Below are 14,170 nucleotides of genomic sequence, written 5' to 3'. Positions count from 1 at the left end.
ACCCAATGATTAACTCCATTGACTTGTGCTTCAAATTCGGCCCTTCTCAACAACTCGCTCTTTTTTATTAATTCTTGTCTCACATTACCAAAAACATTACAATTCCACCCAACTAAGTTCGATCCACACTTCTCAATTTTTGCCAAAATTTCATTACTCAAATCTTAACCAACCGTAGAGTCCCATGCTGCCTGAATAGTTTCTCCATAACTTGGATGAGACAACCACATTTCCTCAAAACGAAATGGTTTTTTCCTTTGAGGAATGTCCAAAGGTGCAAGAACAATAAGAAATGGACAATGGTTTGAAGAGTTACATTGTAAATGATGAACCCGAGACCTTGGGAATTTCAGAAACCACCCATTATTGGCTAATCCTCTATCAAGCCTCTCCCATATAGATCTTCCATCCTCAAAGTGTCTAGCCCAAGTGAATTTCGGACCTACATACCCAAGGTCCATGAAGCTACACTCGTCAATAACATCTCGGAACAATTGCATTTGATTGTGAGACCTCCATTCACCGCCCAATTTCTCATCTTGTCTTGTAATCTCATTGAAGTCCCCCACACATAACCATGGAATGACTGGGTCAAAATTTAGTAGTCTCAACTTACTCCAAGCCTTGCTTCTTTTGGCTGTCTCTGGTTCATCGTAAAAACCGATGAAACACCATTGATTACTTGTATTTAATTTTGTCAATGATTGCATCAATGTAATACTTATGCAAACCCTCAATCTTCAAATTCACTAATGATTTCCAGAAAAGAACCAATCCACCTCCTCTCTCTTCTCATTGAGCCACCCACCAATGGTCAAACTCAATGTTTCATTGTACTGTATCTAGCCTTGCTTCATCTGTCAGTGTTTAGGCTAAAAAGACGATAGAAGGATCTTTTGCTCGTATTATCTCTACAAGCTCCTTACCTGTACGCAGGTTCCCAAGCCCACGACAGTTCCATGCTAGGCAACTCATTGTACCTGGCGGGGCTAATGATCAGCCTCTACCACTTTAAAAATTTCTTCAACATCACTTTCATAAACATGTTGTCTTTTAGAAGGTAAATCAGAGCAAATATCCATGTCAAATGCATCATGTTTTTGACCTAAAAGAGATTCACTTACTGGCCTTGCCGAGGGGTTTACTTCTCTCACTCTGCGAGACCACTTAGGAAGAACACGCAATGGAACATCCAATTAATGTGGGAACCCTAGCCGCATCATGAGAGGCATGTGCTTCAAGTGATATTATTTCCATATTAAAACCGTGGACCTCGTTGATTGCCGTTGGGATTGCTGTGAATGCAGATTAATGAGAGCATTAAATGGTGAGCTGTCGTGTGTATCTCTCTTAACTTCCATATCCGAATTGGCAGGTGAATTAACTTGGCATGATTCTCCAATTATGGGTTGATACTTTCCCATATTAACTTTTGAATTCCTATCCAAATTTGGACCCAATTTTGGCATTAATGAGGATTCAATTGCGTAGCCCTCAGAGTCCGTAATTGAAACGTACTCATGCATCGTTCCAATTCTGTCATGCACTGTTTCAGGCAACTCTTGTACCACGTCACCTCCCTCCATTGTTGCTGTTGTGTCGGATTGGCCCATGTTCCTATCGGCGTCACCCTTATTACTCCCTGCATCTTGGGATGGACTTCTCTTAAAAATCACAGGCCCCACAATTACTGCTTCTCCATTGAACAGTATGGCGAAACCCGAAGTGATGGACCAAATTGTTGATTAGAGACTTGTAGCATTCCTTTGCTTTGAATCTTGAAAAACTTCCCTGCGTTTCCCTTACCCCCACAAGAAAAAACCCCACGAGCTCTCTGGATAAACTTGTTATCCAAAGAGGTACAAAACAACAAAAACTCCTTCGTAAGAAGGGACAGAACAACAAAAAACTCCTTCACAAGAAGGGACAAAGAAGCTCTTTGGATAAACTTGTTATCCAAAGAGGTACAAAACAATAAAAACTCCTTCATAAGAAGGGACAGAACAACAAAAAACTCCTTCATAAGAAGGGACAAAGAAGCTCTCTCAGGTAATTTTGCATTTAACTAAACAGTTAGGCTATTTGTAAGGTTTATACAGTTAAATTTGCATTTTTGTAATTGAAACTATTAAAGGTACTACCATTATTTCACTACCAAAAAGTTTACAAAAATTGACATGTAATAAATGTAAATGATATCACATCAATTATATAATAAATAAATATTTTCCTCAATTACGTTTTGTGTTGTATTTAAATGTTGGCATATCATCTTATATGATAAAATTTGTAAAATCATTATAATTAATCATTCAATTTGTAATATTCTCGACGTCACTAAATTCTCAATATAGTCTTTGCAAATTAGAATACAGATGGAACAAACGATTATGTAGAACTTTCCCAATAATACTCGAAAACTCATGTGTCACTTTGTTTGGGACGTTGAGTAATTGCATGCTTACAAGAGGTAAAGAGAGAACACTTACTCTTATAAGTCTCACTCTCATAATTCTGATTTTGATTTTCTTGTGCGACATGCCCGCTAGTCTCCGACTTAATCTTTAAAGCCATGTCAGGACTAGTATCTGAAGTAACAGATTGAACGGAAGAGGGTCCATGAGGATTACTCATTCTATGAGACAGGTTATGAAAGCACCCTCTTTGATGGTTTTTCTTTTCCCCTTTCTTTTGTAAGAAATAAAAGACAAGAATTGTAAATGAACTACGTAAGATATCATGTATGTAAACATGGAATACAAAATTTTGTGAATAGTTGAAGAGTATAAAAATAAAAAATTAAGTATCTTCCAATGTAATAAAAATTTCTATTTTGAAATAATTTAACTTTATGGGCTAATGATAATCTGCAAAATTGCAATGATGGTTTTCAAATACCAAAATTTTTGATAATCTTCAATGATATATATTTGAAGGAACCGAATACAGGGGGACAATCTGCCAAACAGAGACTCAATAGTCAAAGGCAGATTATCAAGCCATTTCACATTTTCTATGAGTAAAAATGTAATTTGATAAAAATGTAGTGGTGTTTGTGTAATTTAGTAAATCGTAGGGGTTGGTCCGTTGGTGGACCCATTAACTAGGCTTGAATTTGGCGATTTTGGCCCATTAGCATTGATTTTTAAAATATTTAGGCCCGAAACACTGTTTGGGAAATATATAGCAATATACCACTTTTTTAGGTACTCGAGCTTGGCAAGCTCGAGTACCATGTTTTTTTAATCCACTATCGCCCCATATTCAAGGAGCCCTATAGTGGCGTTTTTAAGCCCTATAGTGACGTTTTCGGGCCAAAAAACGCCATTATAGGGACCCTTGAACCTGTTATGGGACTTACAAAAAAATTTTGCAGGAAAACGCCGCTATAGGGCCAAAAAACGTCACTATAGGGCTTAAAAACGCCACTATAGGGCCCCTTAACCACTTATAAAAAAAATTTTGCAGGAAAACGCCGCTATAAGGCCCGAAAACGTCACTATAGGGCCCCTTAACCTGGTATGGGGCTTAAAAACGCCGCTATAGGGCCCGAAAACGTCACTATAGGGCTTAAAAACGCCACTATAGGGCTCCTTGAATATGGGGCAATAGTGGATTAAAAAAACATGGTACTCGAGCTTGCCAAGCTCGAGTACCTAAAAAAGTGGTATATTGCTATATATTTCCCAAACAGTGTTTCGGGCCTAAATATTTTAAAAATCAATGCTAATGGGCCAAAATCTCCCTTGAATTTATTGTTCTTATCTTTGTTTCTTTATTGGGCGCATTGGGTCAAAAAATCTGATTGGATTAATTGGTATTCGGCAATAATGGATTTTGGGCCTTTCATTTCGGGCTGGGCTTGGGTCATTAGACTGGACAGCTTTGGGTTGGTCATTCATTCAACTTGCAAGTTACGAGTCAAATAATATGTGTGATCAAAATTTAAATAAAATTAAAAATATTTTACAAAAAATGTCTAAAAGGTTAACAATTGATTGATCAATTTTAAAATACTATTTTCAATGAAAAATATAAGAATATAAGGACAGGCTTATACAATTTTAATTTTTGAAAATTCTTCTTGTAAGATAAACATTTTTTTTTTTTTTTTTTAACAATAAAGAGCTCAAAAAAATATATTTTTAGGTTCCGAATAGATAAATTTTTTTACTAACAAAGATTTATAATGATAAAATCCTTAATTTAAATTATATAATTAAATAATTTCAATTTAAAAAAAAAGGTAAAATAATAATTCATAAAAGAATATTGAGTTTTACTCAAAAAAAAATATTGAGTTTATCTATTTAGAGAAATATATAATTAAAAGATAAGATTACGAAAAAAATTTAAAAGTATATTAAAAATGGAAACAAATATATAAGTAGGAATTAATTATTTAGAGAAAAATATTATGAAATTAGTTTAAAACTTTGAAATGAAAATAATTTAATATATTTGAAAGTTTGTAATTTTATTCCGAACTTTATATAAATTAAAAATATACATTTTGGAGATTGTCATTTTTATCATTAATAAATCGTGAATGATACTGAAGTATTTGTTGATTTCTTTCTTTAACAGAATTCAATTTTTTTTTTTTTCAAAAAACCAAATATAAACAATTTAAAAATATGTTTTTAAAATTAGATAAATAAATCATTTATATAATCCAAGTTGAAGAGGCTATAAAGATCCCATCAATTTTGATTGGGTTGCCTTTTCGACTTAATATAGTTCCTCAAGATTTTTAAAGATGGATGGATAAAAATCTTTAATGACCTTAAAGATTTTTGTGTAGTCTATATAGATGATATTTTTGTGTTCTCTTAAACAATGGAAGAACATAAAAAGACATCTTAAAGTTGTTTGTGAAAAATTCAAAAAAATATGTGGAATTAATAGGAATATGTCTGGGGATCAACTGGTAGCGAGAAAAGGAATCACTTGTTTCTTGAACAGTTCTTTCAAAAAATTAATCTATTTGATCGATGAGTCATAAGACAAGACAATTCAAGGTTCAAGTGGTTGGTTAGTCAGACTAGAAAAAAAGAACTGAATTGAAGTCATGGATTTACCTCAGTTAGGTTATGTACCAATAAATGATTTTTAGATTCGAAACCCATTAGAAAGAAGGGCTAGTGTACGAGAAATCAAATCATATAGAAATGATAGACGTCTTGAACACCTTGAAAATGCTATGAGGTGTTCGAAAATGGTTGAATAGGAGGATCACTATGACTATAGCCCTTGGGAAATTTCCTTTCCCCAAAGAAAATTGAGGTAGAAGAGGAATCTATATAATTCGTAGGCTTAGTTTTATATCAATCAGGTTTGAAACTATACGTTTCAAGCCTTAAGGTAGGTCCTCCCAAACCAGATCTAATCTTCCTCTTCATTTTTCTTCTTTCTTCCCTATTTTTATTTATTTATTTTTGTTTAGTTAGTTTTACCATGGTTCAGTGAGGGAGCTGTTTTAATTTGGGAGCCATAATGTTGATTGTTGGGGGTGATTTTGGGCATTATCTATTGGTAGGAGCTTGTGTTGGAATGATGGGTCCGAGGGAATAGGCTCAAAATTGGGTGGTGATTGAGCCACTGTGTACGGTGGTTATGGTCTGTTTGTGAGAGTTGTGGGACGTGGTCTTAAGTGTGTGTGTGTGTGTGATCAGTGTGTAAGTGACGAAAGAAATAGAAATAGAAGGTGGAAGGATTTTGGAGATACCTTGGCTATGCTGTTGATGTAGTTGTTGCTGTTATTGGACTGGTTGGGAGTTTCAGTGGCTCCCTGAGCTTGGACTTCAAAGAAGCACATGGACGCGATTTATCAAGATAAGATAACGAGACCAATCCCATAATACATAATTTATTTATTTTTGATAAGTCAATAATACATTTTTTTTTTTTTGAGAAGATCAATAATACATACTCCCTCCGTCCCACTTTGTTTGTCCTCTATTCTATTTTGGGATGTCCCAAAATATTATCCTGTTTCTAAAAATAAAAGTCATTAATTTACTAATGTTCCTATTATACCCCTATTAATTTACTAGTTCAATTTTTTTGATAAATTTATGTAAGGGTAGTTTTGAAAACTTATACATTTTTAAAAGATAGACAAGACAATAAATGATATTCCCTTAAAAATTTTGACTTTTCAAATAAGACAAACAAAATGGGACGGAGGGAGTAGTTAATAACTAATAACGCATATATATTAAAATTATTAATAGGCACTCAAAAGTCAAAACATGTGCTTCTATGAGTTCAGCTATTCGTGCCGTGTACTATAAGGTTATTTTGAACTACCCAAATGACTTACCTTTATTTCTTTCGCTTTCTATCCTTTCTTTTCTTCATTTCATACCCGAATACAACAAAGACTACAGCCTGGAATTTTCATCCCATATTTGTCTCAAATTTGATATCCCTAATTTATTTTGGTTTGGATTGGTTTTTTTTTTTTTTTTTTTTTTTTTTTTTGGGTGGGAAAGAATGTTTATTAAAAAAAAAAAATAGCATCTCTAATATTTTTTTTAATCTATAGAAAAATGTATGTTTTGCCTACTAAAAAAAGGTATTTATTGTCCACAGAAAATTGATTCTAATATTAAGTTAAAATCTAAAGAGAAATAATGCAAATATAGGGAAATTACAATTAATATTTAGAAACTAATTTTAGGACCTTTATTAATTAATTTATAAAATATGAATTAAGAAGATCTAGTTTCAAAGCATTTGAAACAAAACATGAATATTTTTACAACAAAGTGAGTATTATATATAGGTCTTCAAAAAAACAATTATTACAAATGATATTGTATTTGTAAAGTATTCGCACATTGTGCATGACATTATTGTCTAGTATTTCGTAGCGGTGCATGTTGTCCACTGATATATAAGATTAATCTAACCATAGAATTTTGATGGTTATAATTAAACCAATTGGTAAAATTTCTTATTGCAAAATAAGAGATTTAGAGTTTATATCCACGCTAGACCAAAAACTAACTGATGTCTTAGCTTAAAGATATAAAATAATAGTCAAATAGTGGACAACATAAATTTTAAATCTATCGTATTAATAAAAAAAATGTAAAAAAAATGTAAAAAAAAAAAAAAAAAAACATAGAACTTAAATAAATATGAAAGCTAGCTGTGGTGCTAAAAGTCTAAGCATTAATAAGTGTTGTACTTTGACATCTAAAATTAACTTTACCAAAGAACTTAACAAAGTCTGAAAGCTAGCTGTTGCAAAGTCTAAACATTCACAGATTATGAAATGCTTGCTCTTTCTAGGTTTTCTATTGAGCTAGCTCGGATTCGAAATTCACTTGGGGGAGGAGGAAGTGGGAGTCTCACAAGAAAATGATCTATGGTCGATTAGGGATGACTCAAAATTTTAGGGGGCAAAATAAAAAATAACAAGATTAATTTGAAGTAAAATTAATCCAACATATTAATGAACATTAATAAAGAGTTCGATTAAACATTTTTGGGCAGGTCTAGGCCCTTGTTGGTTTGATATATGGATTTGTTAAGTTTTAAAAGTTTAGAACAATTGGCAAACTATGAACACAAACTTGTCAAGATATCTTAGAATCTATAGGATATATTAGATAATGTTCAAGGTGCTACAAATCAGAATATAAGAAAAAAGAAGCTGTAGGTTTAGGAAATTCGAAGCATGCCAAGTTCGATTGATCGAGAAGAAGGCTTGACCGATCAAGATGTGGTTCTGCAGAATTTTAAGTTTGGCCCATTGGGCCAAACTTGTCCATTTGAAACTCAGTTCGTGATGTAGTATATAAAGGACATTATAAGCTAACCCTAAGTGTGGTTTTCAGAGGGAGAAGTTGTTTGTTGGTATTAGGTTTTAGGGAGAAAAATGAGATGAGAGATGAGAGGCCATCTTTGTGGTGGTGTTGGCTGAGGTTGACCATGGAGGAGCATGGAGGGTCTACTCCATTTAAATCGGTGAGATTGAAGAGAGAAGAGTGTGCTTTTCAATGAGGAGAGTTGATGGTTGAGGAGGCTTAGACTTAGGCTGATCGAAGGTAAAGTCATGGAGGCTTGCCCATGATTGGTGTTTGGTTTCTGGAGAGAGCTCAAGATCGGAAAGACAAAAAGAAGGGGGAGCTCGGATCCAAGGGATAGAGAGAGAAGAGCTCGATGATAGTAGGGGCAATGAGCCAAACCATTGCTTGTGGTGGTAGTGATGTTCGAAGATGGTGGTATTTAGGTGGTCGGCCATGAGAGTTTCAAAGATTAGAGAGAGCTAGAGGTTAGAGACAAAGAAAAGAAATTTTCTAGCGTGAAGGGAAAGAAGAAGAATAGGAAAAAAAAATATATAGTTTAACAAATAGTGCACAAACGGTTTTAGTGACTAAGGATCAAATTGGTCATTTTTTCAAAACCTTTGGATGTGCTTGGTAAAACCCCAAACCTCAAAGTAGGTTATTGTAATTTACCCTAAAAAATATAATAAGATGCTTTTTGTCACGTGACCATTTGAAGAAGCTTGAAAAGTGAAGATAAAGACAAGTCTTTTCACTTGTCAATTGTCATCTCATTTTGAATTAAAGGCACCACTCGAGGCCAAATAAATCAGGAAAAAAAAAGTGAAGATAAAGATAAGTCTTTTCACTTGTCATCTCATTTTGAATTAAGGCACCACATGAGGCCAAATAAAGCAGAGCAAAAAGTAAGAAGAAATAGTAGAATAGAAAGAAGAAATAAAGAGAAGAAGAATAGGAAGAAGGAGAGCAGGTGAACTGAAAAGAATAAGAAGCAGCAGGTGGACTAAAAAGAATAAGAAGCAGTAGGTAAAGTTTTATATTTTTCCACTTTAGAAAAGACGTCTAACCTTTTCTCTTGGTGATGCGGCTGTTGTTCGTCCACACTTGGACAAGTTTTTCTTGGACCGGATAGAAGCGGTTCGTACCTAAGACCAGCTAAAAGGTAAGAAGCGTATACCCCTAAGCCAGAGGAAGGAGAACAACACCATTCTCCGGCCCTGGGTAGACGAGGGTTAAGCTCTTTAGGGATTTGATATCTATCCACAAGAATTTTCAACTTACCAGCGTCTAAGGTGGATGCTACCTCGGGGGCACAACTATAGATGACATCTTCTTCGTCCTCTTCCTCGTCTTGAGGAGGACTAGATGGCTGTCTGGACAAGCTAGCCCCAGATCCAGAAGCTGCCCTACATCGTAGTTCTTGAAATTCCTCTAAGGGAATGCCAGGAACCCTAGACGAGTAATGCTCGTCTGAGGAATCACTACAGGACGAACTATCTACACTACCCTCACTTCCAGAGGAACTGTCCTGGTACTCGTCTATCTCCCTCTCTAAACTACTAGACGAAGACATGGTTGAAATGTAGAAAAGACTTAAGATGAGAACCTAAAAAAGAAAGAGGAAATACCTGATGAAACTAGGACAAGAGCTAGACGAGGATCTTGGACGAGATGGCAGAAGAGAGAATGAGGAAAAAGTAAGGGGCATGAAAGAGAATGCATTATTTATAGGCCCCAGCAACAGGATCAATGAAACGACGCTCGCTACTCAGAAATTGACACGTGGCAGTTCCTTTAGGAAATGGGATCAACACAATTGGCCAACCAACAACTTTGCAACACGTGGCGTACGAAAAAGTGAAATTTTGTTAAAATCACAACAATGTCTTGGACAACCCTTTGAACAAAGGGGCAACTGATGGAGAAGCAGAAAATAATTCATCTCTAGTTCGTCCAAATGGTTCGTCCAGATCCGACAGGGCAGGTTGGTCCAAGAATCATCCCAGAAGGAGGAAATACGTTCATGGACAATAACACTACTTTCTATCAGTTAAGTCTCCCATGGACGACATTCTCGTCCATGAAGGTCGTCCATGGACAATCATTAGATATCCTTGGACGACCAAACCGTCCTACACCAGACGGACGAATGCGCAACACTTAGAACTTTCAACTCTCTATAACGGTTACTAAACCCGCAACTATCTCAACGAATCCATCAAATAAGTTAACTTCCGTTAGTGGTTACAATTTTAGTAGCCGTTGAGGAAGTTAACTCCGGACTCGTTGGCTTCCACAAATCTTGGGCAGGTTATTGGACAAATAACCGTCCCAGGATCCCTATATAAAGGACCGGTCTGAACCCGACAGAGGTAAGAATTTTCTGAGACACTATTCCCAAATACTTGGAACTTCCTTCTCTGTGAGGCTAACTTTTCCATCGGAGGGGGTTCGGCTGGTCTTCCCCGGTCTCCTCTTTGATTGTGTTTTGCTTCTTGTAGGCCTTCAACCGCTTCAGTAGCCCACCGAAGCCCGATCATCCACCTTACTGATTCGGAGCGATATCAGTTGGCGCCGTCTGTGGGAATCGAACCCACGACCACATGGTTAAAGTCCTCAGGAAGGCATTTGAATGGATGGACGAATGTCAAAGTGCCTTCCAAGACCTGAAGGACTATCTCACTACTACCCCATTATTAAGTCTGTCCGTGCAAGGAGAAGAATTGTACCTATACTTAGCGGTGTACCCACACGCCGTAAGTTCAGCTTTAATCAGAGAAGAGGGGAAAGTACAAAAACCAGTGTACTACACTAGCCGGGCACTCAGAGGAGCAGAGGGAAGGTATCCGCTTATAGAGAAATTAGCTTTTGCACTGATAACAGCTTCTAGGAAGTTAAGACATTACTTCCAAGTTTATGTCATTAATGTCATGACGGACCATCCGCTTAAGAAGGCAATGAACAAGCTGGAAGCCGCAGGACGACTGATTCAGTGGGCGGTGGAACTTACTGAATTCAACATTCGGTACCAATCGAGAAATGCAATAAAGGCTCAAGCCCTAGTAGATTCGGGGTACCTAGAGTACTTATGTCTGACAATGGACGACAGTTTGACAACACACCTTTCAGGGAATTTTGTGGACAGCTGGGAATGAAGAACCATTACTCCTCACCATCCCACCCACAGGCCAATGGTCAGGCAAAAGTAGCAAACCGATCCTTGTTGAAGATCATCAAGACTCGACTCGAAGGGGCAAAGGGAGTATGGCCGGATGAGTTACCAGGTGTTTTATGGGCTTATAGAACGACAGTAAGAACTCCAACAGGGGAAACTCCTTTTAAACTAGCCTATGGAAGTGAGGCAGTTATACCGGCAGAAGTACACATGACGAGCCACAAGGTAAGGAAGTATCAAGCTGAAGAAAACGAAGAACAGCTCTGTCTTAACCTTGACCTTATGGACGAAGTCAGGATGGATGCAGAATAGAGAACAGTGAGGTACAAAAATCTTATGGCAAGACAATATGATGCCATGGTGAAGCCTAGGCGCTTCAACATCGGAGATCTCGTCCTGAAGAGGGTTACCTTGGCAACAAGAAACCCGACCTATGAGAAACTTGGGCCAAATTGGGAAGGACCTTATAGGGTTATCAACTGCAAGAGGCAAGGGTCCTACTATTTGGAAGCTTTGGATGGGCGGAGGCTAGAACACCCTTGGAATGTTGAACACCTAAGGAAATACCATCAATAAGTGCCAACTCTTGACAAAAGTGGCCTTGGACGAGATAGCTGGACGAGAAGAAGTAATGTTTATTTACTACTATTATGTGTTTTTAAATATTTTAATAATCCCCTAGAAAGTACATTAGTGTTTTCACTTTTGTGCTATTCCTGGACGAGTTGGTTTGTATTTTTAATTCAATAAGACACTAGCTCAAGAGCATGTGCCATGCCTGTGGACGAATGTTTGCATAAGTTTGGATTTTCAAATATATATATGATGTGTTTTCAAGTATATTATTGGAATCCTTTGTATGTTCATTCAGATTGATCCACAAAAAAGAAACATAAGCATGGATGAATGAAAACCTTGGACGCAAGGATATACCGTCCATAAGCTTTCCTCAAAAGGAATAATTAAACAAGGTACATCCGTCCAAATCATGAGACGAGATGAAACCTGAGCCAAAAATAAGGTACATCCATCCAAAGCATAAGACGAGATGAAACCTAAGTTAAGGGTATATCCGTCTAAAGCTCAAGACGAGATGAAATCCGAGAAATGTCAGTCCAAGACACAGATGAACAAAGACTTCAAAACCATCTCAACAATCCATTGCATTGGACGAGAAATCGCTGTGAAGTCTAATCAAGGACGACAAAATGATCGTCCATAATTTTGAATGATGAATAAAATCTAATAAAAAAGGAAGTCATTCATAGACGAACTATACATAAGCTGAAAGGAATCAATTTGCTCTCTTGGTGATGTAATAAAAAATTCACCCTCATATTCAAGACGAGGCAAACTAAATTCCAGGGTGGACGAACCACATAACCACGTGATATGATTAATGAGAATAAAAATTCCATACATAAAGCTGAAAATATATGTATTCAAACACAATGGAAGGTGAGAATAGGGAATATTCATTTTTTTTCATGAAATTTAAAGAAGGGTGGACGACCCACGTCCAAAAACCCCTTAAGTTGTGAAAAAAATGAAACTGTATATAAAACTCGTGCAAAATCCTGGACGAGATAATTGTACTTGTATGAACTTTAAAAAAAAAAAAAAAAAGGAAATAAAAAGCCCAAAACAACGGGCACTTCCATGAAAAAGCAAATAAAAATAAATTTTCTAAGGAAAATGATTTCACTTGGGCACGCTCGTCTTGGGGTCGTCCTGAGTGACTTTAGTATTAGCGTCGTCCATTATGTTGACGTCCTCAGAACTCGTCTGCAATAGGGAACTCTCTGTAGCAAGGGGAAGCTTGAAGGAATTGAAGTCCAAGTCAGGATATGCCTCCTTAGCATCAGCACGAAAGTCTTCATAGCCAGCTGCATAATGGCTGTCTAGATGATTCTTATACTCGTCAGACTTCTTGAAGGTTGCAATAGCTTCTTCACGTGCCTTCTCCAAGGACGAAGCAAACTCTGAAACTTATCCTTCGAGATGGACGATGCGGGTATCCTTCTCTAAGTTGTCAGCTTTAAGCTCTTCCACCTCGTTCTTCAGCTTCGTTTCGTTTCCTTGCGGACGATTAAAATCCTCAGTCAACCTGATGACCTCCCCCTTCTTGAGCAAAACCTCATGGCTTAGCTCCTTAGCCGTCTTAGCCTCTGTAGCAAGCTCGTTGGCTTGGCAGGTTGCTGTATAAAACTTTGACATAGCCTACATTTGGACGAAAGGGAGTTGGACATTTCATTCAAGATAAAATGTTTACACACAAGGACGAGGAAGAGACTTACCTTGAAAAGATCATGGATGCCAGAGCATTCAAATTCCTTCACTGACATGTTGTAACATTCGTTAACTTCACGCTCAGTGACGATCCCTTTGAACGTCCTCCATGCGTATCCCTCGTCCATAACTAAATTGGAAGGACGCTCAGAGGGCTCAGACGAGCTAGGCTTGCGAGAAGCTTTGGGAGGAGGGGGAGGATCGGACTGGACAGGATGAACTGTTTGGACGAGCTCCACGTCCACCAGAGGTTCGTCCAAGTTCACTGTTGGTGGTATGAACTTGGGGACCTTCGGAAGGGAAGTCTTACTTGACTTTTGCTTCTTGGGGCCTCGACGACTTGGGAGGTCGTCTAGGTCCACAGCACTTGATATTGGCTTAGACTTCCTCTTCCCAGCCTGGACAGAAGCACTTTGCCAATGGGAGCAGCAACATCCTCGTCCCCGCTAGTCACTGTTTTCTCTTTATTTTCCCTCATCGTACTTATCCCTATGATGAGGAAAATTAATCAAAAAAAAAAAGAGTTGAAATAATAAAATACAGTGGACGACACTTACTTCGACGAGTGAGCTCCTTGTGACTTAAGTTCTCAGCAGTAGGCACTGGACCAAGTCCCCAAGCTGCTAGACGACTGAGAGTAACCAAGTCGTGAAAAGTTCTCCTTGGAAAGGTACGAATCGCTTCTATCCGGTCCAAGAAAAACTTGTCCAAGTGTGGACGAACAACAGCTACATCACCAAGAGAAAGGGTTAGACGATTGACAGATAGGAAAAATTAAAGGACAAACGAGATAAAATGGAAAGAAAAACATACCCTCAGGACGAAGACGACCTAGAGGGCTGGTAAAAGGTTGGAACGGGGGATTACCCACATCAGCTGGGTCCCCAGCCCAATTTCCAGAAAT

General features: G+C 37.4%; 1 protein-coding gene across 4 annotated transcripts in view; it reads right to left on the bottom strand.

The window, feature by feature from the left end:
• LOC126706966 (ankyrin repeat-containing protein ITN1-like) overlaps window positions 1–5,833 on the bottom strand; it is a 223,625-nt gene extending 217,792 nt beyond the window's left edge. For all 4 annotated transcript variants that reach the window (XM_050406557.1, XM_050406556.1, XM_050406559.1 and 1 more), the window contains exon 1: window positions 5,729–5,833. In XM_050406557.1, the coding sequence (XP_050262514.1) occupies window positions 5,729–5,818 (90 nt within the window). In that variant the 5' untranslated portion in view covers window positions 5,819–5,833. The remainder of the gene's footprint in view (window positions 1–5,728) is intronic.
• Between the last annotated feature and the right edge of the window lie 8,337 nt (window positions 5,834–14,170).

The sequence above is a fragment of the Quercus robur genome, chromosome 11 (genome assembly GCF_932294415.1).
Source record: "Quercus robur chromosome 11, dhQueRobu3.1, whole genome shotgun sequence".
Classification (NCBI taxonomy): domain Eukaryota; kingdom Viridiplantae; phylum Streptophyta; class Magnoliopsida; order Fagales; family Fagaceae; genus Quercus; species Quercus robur.
The sequence above is the reverse complement of the archived record's forward strand: the minus strand, read 5'-3'. Positions and strand labels throughout refer to the sequence as shown.